Consider the following 6,692-nt stretch of genomic DNA (forward strand, 5'->3'; position numbering starts at 1 on the left):
TGGGGTTTCACCATGTTGGCCAGGTGGGTCTCAAACTCTTGACCTCATGATCCACCCGCCTTGGCCTCCCAAGGTGCTGGGAATACAGGCGTGAGCCACTGCGCACCCAGCTTTTTTTTTATATATATACAGAGTCTTGAGCCACCCAGACTGGAGGTCAGTGGTAGGATCTCAGCTCACTGCAACCTCTGCCTCCTGGGCTCAAGCGATCAGCTCACCTCAGCCTTCAAGTAGCTAGGACTACAGGCATGCGCCACCCTGCCGGTTACTTTCTGTATTTTTTGTAGAAATGGATCGTCACAACATTTCTTAGGCTGGTCTTTGACTTCTGAGCTCAAGCGATGCACTCCCCTCAGCCTCCCAAAGTGCTGGGATTACAGGCGGCCAGGCCTATTTTCAATTTTCACGTATTGCATATCATTGTGAATAACATTGTAAATCCTTTTTATATTAAGTAACAGGTAGTTAATCCATTTCTAATGAATAATTTTAAGGTTTTAATCCTTTCCAAGTGTACAATAATTTATTGATTATTATTTCTCACTCTAGAACACTGACTTTGATTTTTCTCTTGGGTTTTTTGTTTCGTTTTGTTTTGTTTTTTGAGACGATGTTTCGCTCTTGTCACCCAGGCTGGAGTGCAATGGCGGGGTCTCCAAAAAAAAAAGAAAGAAAAAAAAACAGTATTTTCTTTAATTTCCAGACTCCTTCTATTGAGTGGCTTCTTCTAGAATTACCTCAATACTTCTAAATGATATGTTTTTGTTGTTAAATCTTGCAACTCCATTTTACATTTTAATCACTTCTTGCTATGGATTTTTAAAAATGATTTAACTTTCTTTCCAACTAATGTAAACCAATATAAGCACTGCACATTCCCTTTCTCCTATTCTCCCAATAAAATTGTTATAGTTTTTGTTGTTGTTGTTGTTGTTTTTGGCATAGTCTTACTCTGTAGCCCAGATTGGAGTACAGTGGTGTGATCTCACCTCACTGTAAACTCTGCCTCCTGGGTTCAAGTGGTTCTCCTGCCTCAGCCTCCTGAGAAGCTGGGATTACAAGCACCCACCACCCCACCTGGCTAAGTTTTGTATTTTAGTAGAGATGGGGTTTCACCATGTTGGTCAGGCTCGTCTTGAACTCCTGACCCCGGGTGATCCACCCACCTCAGCCTCCCAAAGTGTTGAGATTACAGGCGTGAGCCACCATGCCCAGCCTACAGTTTTTTTTAAGTTAAACTAATAGTGTCCATATTACTAAGGTTTCTTCAAGATACACATTAGTGTAGTGTGATTAAATTTCCTTTCTCAAGAAACATTTTTCCTAGAACTGAAAATTGTTTTGTACTTATGTAATTTTCCATTTACTAATATTAGTTTCTTTACATTCTCTAATTTGAATCTCTTTCTTCTCAAAATATTCAAATGTATCAGATACCTATCGATTATGTTTATTTCTTGGTGATCTTTCACCCAGATCTCTACTTCATTCATACAGGTTGCTCTATAGGCTGTCACCCTAGGACTTTAAAAAATATTTTTCTTTATTGGTCTTCTTTTATAAGATCCAGTATATTCTTCTTTCTTAGTTTACTCTTTTATTTTGTTGATGCACATCTCTCAGTACCTTCATAAAAATGGACACAGAGGAAGTAAAACTTTTTGAGAGCTTATTTTGTTATTTTCTTTTTTAATTTGATTGATAGTTTGGGCATAACATTCTAGATTGAAAATAATTTTCCCTCATATTTCAAAAACACTGCTCCTTTTATTGACTGCATATAGAATTGCTGTTCAGAAGACTGATTCCATTCTGATTCCTATCTCTTTTTATGTGATTCCCCTCACCTTTTTTTTCTTTCTTTCTGGGAGCATTTAAAAAATTCCCCTGATCTTCTGAAAATACCTTAGTACTGGCTCTTTATTGATTAATCTGTTCATATGGCTATGTCCTGTTCATGTTTATCTTTTTTCTTTTTCTTCTTTTTCTTTTATCTTTTTTCTTTTTTTCTTTTTTAACACAGCCTGGTAACTGTGTTATCCAGGCTGGAGTGCAGTGGCTATTTATAGGCACAATCATAGCACCCTGCAGCCTCTAACTCAAGAGCTACTTCTGCCTCAGCCTTCCAAGTAGCTGTGACTACAGGCATATGCTAGACTCCTTGACTGACGTTCAGACTATCAATTTTATTTCTGAGAAATTTTGGTTGGGCATGGTGACTCACACTTGCAATCACAGTACTTTGAGAGGCTGAGGCAGGAGGATTATTTGAGGCCCCGAGTTTGAGACCACCCTGGGCAACATAGTGAGAATCTATCTCTACACAAAAACAGTTTTTGAGAGGAATTTTCTTGGTATGTTTTACTTATAATTTCTCCCCTGAGCTTTCTGGATTCTCACTTCAACAAAAATCTCAGTTAAATATTAGACCTCCTAGACTGACTCTATAAAACTCTAAGCCTTTTTTCCTTTCTTATTTTTTCTTTGCCTCTCATTCCATTTTTTGGACAATTTATTTAATCACTCAATCTTTTATATTTAAGTTTTTCTTTATGACTGACAAATACTTTTAAGAGTTGCTTTGGTTCTCTGAATGTTTTTCATGGTATCCTGTCATAGATTTATAAATGTAATATTTTCTCTCATTTATAATTAATCTTTTCTTTAAAAATGCATTATGTAGTGTTGTTATTATTATCCATTTTAAAAGTGAAAGTAAGTCTAAGGGGAGTTGAGAACTTGTCCAAGGTAATATAGCTAGTAAGGAGCACTTAGGTCATAATCTAGTCTTCATCTTACAATAGGAATACATACTTCACACAGTTACTGTTTAGATTGAATGGATAAATGCATTATGAGACACTTAGAACAATGGGTAGCATAGAGCAAATACTAAATAAGTATTAGCTTTTATTAGATTTTCTTTCTCTGGGAATATTAATCAGATATTTTGAAAGGCTTTCTTCTGCTTTCTATATTATTGTTCCTTCTTTTTTCTTGGTGGTAGTGATGATGGTAGTTTTGGTCTTTCTATGTCATGTTACAGGCATCTCCTCAAATGCCTTGGCTATCTTCTCATATTTTAGAAGGATGATAATACCAAAATGCTGACAATCAACTCTGTGAGCAAACAGTACCTGTTGATGGCAGGGCTTCATTCTAATATAACCATGCTAGGATAAGGCTATTACCTTATGAGACACCAAATATTAATATGTGTCTTTATTTGGGGCTTTCATATTCTCCAGGTTAGAATTCTACAATATTCACTGTGTGAGGATGAACTAGGGGTCAGGCATATACCTTGTGTCCTATAGTCTAAGAGTATTGCATGAAAAAGGACTAGAAGTCTAACCATGTAAAATGCAAAGGTTTGCTTACTCTCCCTATTTTCAGTTTGACACCTCACAACTGTGCTCAGCTGTGCCTAGATCCCCAAGATAGAGAAAGTTCCATTAAATTTGTCCAGAGTATAAACTTTCTATTTTCTGGTTGTGAGTTACATTTCTGTCTATGTAGGGTGATGAGAAGAATAGAGAATTCAATTATCCTCTACACATACTTCCAACTGATAACTTTTTTTCCCATCCTTAACTGACTTCAGTCTTCTTAAATATCTGGTTCCTCCAAATCTTGGCTTAAATGAGATTGTGTTTCTTGTGAGTATCTTCAATGAAGGAATTTTACTTTAGGGGCATTTTTTGGAACTGCTAGGTTAATTGCTTTTGCACCTGCTTTCTGTATTAGAAAAATATGTGTGTTCACTTGTGTATTCTTAATCTTCATTAGTTCCCATTTTAATTACTTTTCTGTCATTTCAATGCATATTTTTTTTAAAAAAAGAGAGGTTAATTGTGTGTGGTCAATCCATCACTTTTCAACTTTTACCTTTCTGTACCAATTACTATTTAAATCATGTATCCAGCTTACATTTTTAAGAATATTAATTGAATTTAACATTTTAAAATGCAGACTTATTGGATTCTTCTTCCATCCATTCTTAGTGCACGTTAAGACTTTTTATAGTGAACATCACTGATGAGCCCTTAGCATCCATTCCAAACAATCCCCCTCATTATGTACCAATGATGTACTTTGGCTAGGACTGAAACCATCCCAAGCTTAAGAGGTGGTCCCAGACAGGATTAAAACAAAGTAATGGCCAGAGATGGGTCTTTAGATTCTAGGGCTAAAATTTCCAAGTATAATTCTATACCTCTTGAAACAATGATTGCTTCAGTCACAGGCACATGATCTTACTTGGTCTAATCAGAGTGAAAGTTAGGTTTTTGTTCTATGTTTAGGGATAGACTCTTACTTTCTCTTCCTGGGCTGAAAGAGAAAACAGATAGCTACAGTTGTGGCTACAATAAATTTTGGGAACCTGGGGCAAGCCAGCTTTAGGAATTAGAGTCTACTTTAAATGAAATTAACTTGCTTGTGCTTGTGTGCTTATGAATTTTTTGTAAATTATGAAAAACTGGAACTAAATGATAGGTTTACATAATATGTTCCACCCCAATCTCTTGCTTCATTTTCTACCTCTTCACAGTTCATTGCTATTTAGGAAATCTACGGAAATGCCTTTTTATGCTGTCATAATGACCTAAATTTGCCTCGTCACATAGTTAATCCAGTTTCATAACTTCAGAAAGGACTTTTGAGATCACCTTCCCTTTCCCTTACCATGTAAGGAAAGCCAAGTAGTAATAGAATTTCATTCAGCTCAACAATTAGTTATACCCTGCTTGTTTCAGGCTTACAATTGTCTCAGAAATACTACGAATTCCTGGGGACAAGGGATCACATCTTGTATCTGTATTCACCACAATTGAGCACATTTAGTTGTGAGGAGAGTGGGGAAAGACACTGAAAAAATGCTTTAAAACAAATACAAACATTATCACAAACTATAAAGAATATAAAATGATTATTAAGGAAGATATAATATATTTTTAATTACTTAAACAGAAGGAATTATTTAAATGCAATATTTGCTTCTGGAGGACATTTATGTAAATAAAATTTAGGTAGTGTTCATCAAACTGTGAAAATCTGTGGAGACGCGTGGTGGCGCTGCAGGATAATACCAAGAAAAAAATTACCCTGGAGGATGTTGTAGACCCTGTTATCCAGTACAGGCAGAGAACTGGGAAGACAGAAAGAACAATCCTTTAAGGGACAACCTAGAAGCCATTCAACAAGGTTAAAATCTTTAGGCTTCCGAAGATCTGGTAGACAGATCAGAGGCACGTTTCCCACAGCTGTGAAGTGGTGCTGAAGCAATTCCGCAAGAAGATTTTGGAGTTTTGGAAAAGAAGCTATGGAAAACGGAGGGGCAGGCACTCTGCAGATAAGGCAAGTCCTGCTTTTCTTTGTTTTGCTGGGAATGTCTCAGGCGGTCTCTGAAACTGGGAGTTTTTTGGTGATGGAGGAATTGCAGAGTGGCAGCTTTGTAGGAAATTTGGCAAAGACCCTGGGACTGGAGGTGAGTGAGCTGTCTTCGAGGGGGGCTCAGGTGATTTCTAATGATAACAAAGAGTGTTTGCAGCTGGACACAAACACTGGAGATTTGCTCCTGAGCGAAATGCTAGACAGGGAGGAGCTCTGTGGCTCCAATGAGCCTTGTGTGCTGTATTTCCAAGTGTTAATGAAAAACCCCACGCAGTTTTTACAAATTGAACTCCAGGTCAGGGATATAAATGATCACTCTCCCGTCTTCTTGGAAAAAGAAATGTTCTTAGAAATCCCAGAGAACAGTCCTCTTGGTGCTGTGTTCTTGCTTGAAAGTGCGAAGGATTTAGATGTAGGAATCAATGCTGTAAAAAGCTACACAATAAATCCGAACTCTCATTTCCACATTAAAATAAGAGTCAATCCAGATAATAGGAAATACCCTGAGTTAGTTCTGGACAAGGCGCTGGATTATGAAGAGCGCAGGGAGCTCAGTTTCATCCTCACTGCTCTGGATGGCGGGTCCCCTCCCAGGTCCGGAACTGCCTTGGTCAGGGTGGTGGTTGTAGATATTAATGACAACTCCCCTGAGTTTGAGCAGGCTTTTTATGAGGTGAAGATTCCGGAGAATAGCACCCTTGGCTCGCTGGTTGTGACAGTCTTGGCTTGGGATTTAGACTCTGGAACAAACAGTGAATTATCCTATACCTTTTCCCATGCCTCAGAAGATATTCGCAGGACATTTGAAATTAATCAAAACTCTGGAGACATTACTTTAACAGCACCTTTGGATTTTGAAACGATTGAGTCATACTCAATAATCATTCAAGCCACAGATGGGGGAGGACTTTTTGGAAAATCTACAGTCAGAATTCAGGTGATGGATGTAAATGACAATGCTCCTGAAATCACTGTGTCATCAATTACCAGTCCAATCCCAGAAAGCACACCAGAGACCGTGGTTATGGTTTTCAGGATACGAGACAGAGACTCTGGGGACAACGGAAAGATAGTTTGTTCCATTCCGGAAGACATCCCATTCATGCTAAAATCTTCTGTAAATAATTACTACACTTTGGAAACAGAGAGACCACTGGACAGAGAGAGCAGAGCCGAGTACAACATTACCATCACCGTCACCGACTTGGGGACACCCAGGCTGAAAACCGAGTACAACATAACCGTGCTGGTCTCCGACGTCAATGACAACGCCCCAGCCTTCACCCAAACCTCCTACA

At 38.1% G+C, this 6,692-nt stretch overlaps 1 protein-coding gene across 1 annotated transcript in view; it reads left to right on the forward strand.

Annotated features, from left to right (window-relative positions):
- Positions 1 to 6,692, forward strand: part of LOC105510146 (protocadherin Fat 4-like) — a gene marked incomplete at its 3' end in the record, with an annotated part of 15,271 nt that overhangs the window by 2,842 nt on the left and 5,737 nt on the right. Inside the window, exon 2 of the mRNA XM_011939778.1 lies at positions 5,319 to 6,692. This exon is cut by the window's right edge and continues 1 nt beyond it. Coding sequence (XP_011795168.1) covers positions 5,319 to 6,692 — 1,374 coding nt within the window. The remainder of the gene's footprint in view (positions 1 to 5,318) is intronic.

The sequence above is a fragment of the Colobus angolensis genome, unplaced genomic scaffold (genome assembly GCF_000951035.1).
Source record: "Colobus angolensis palliatus isolate OR3802 unplaced genomic scaffold, Cang.pa_1.0 Scaffold183, whole genome shotgun sequence".
Classification (NCBI taxonomy): domain Eukaryota; kingdom Metazoa; phylum Chordata; class Mammalia; order Primates; family Cercopithecidae; genus Colobus; species Colobus angolensis.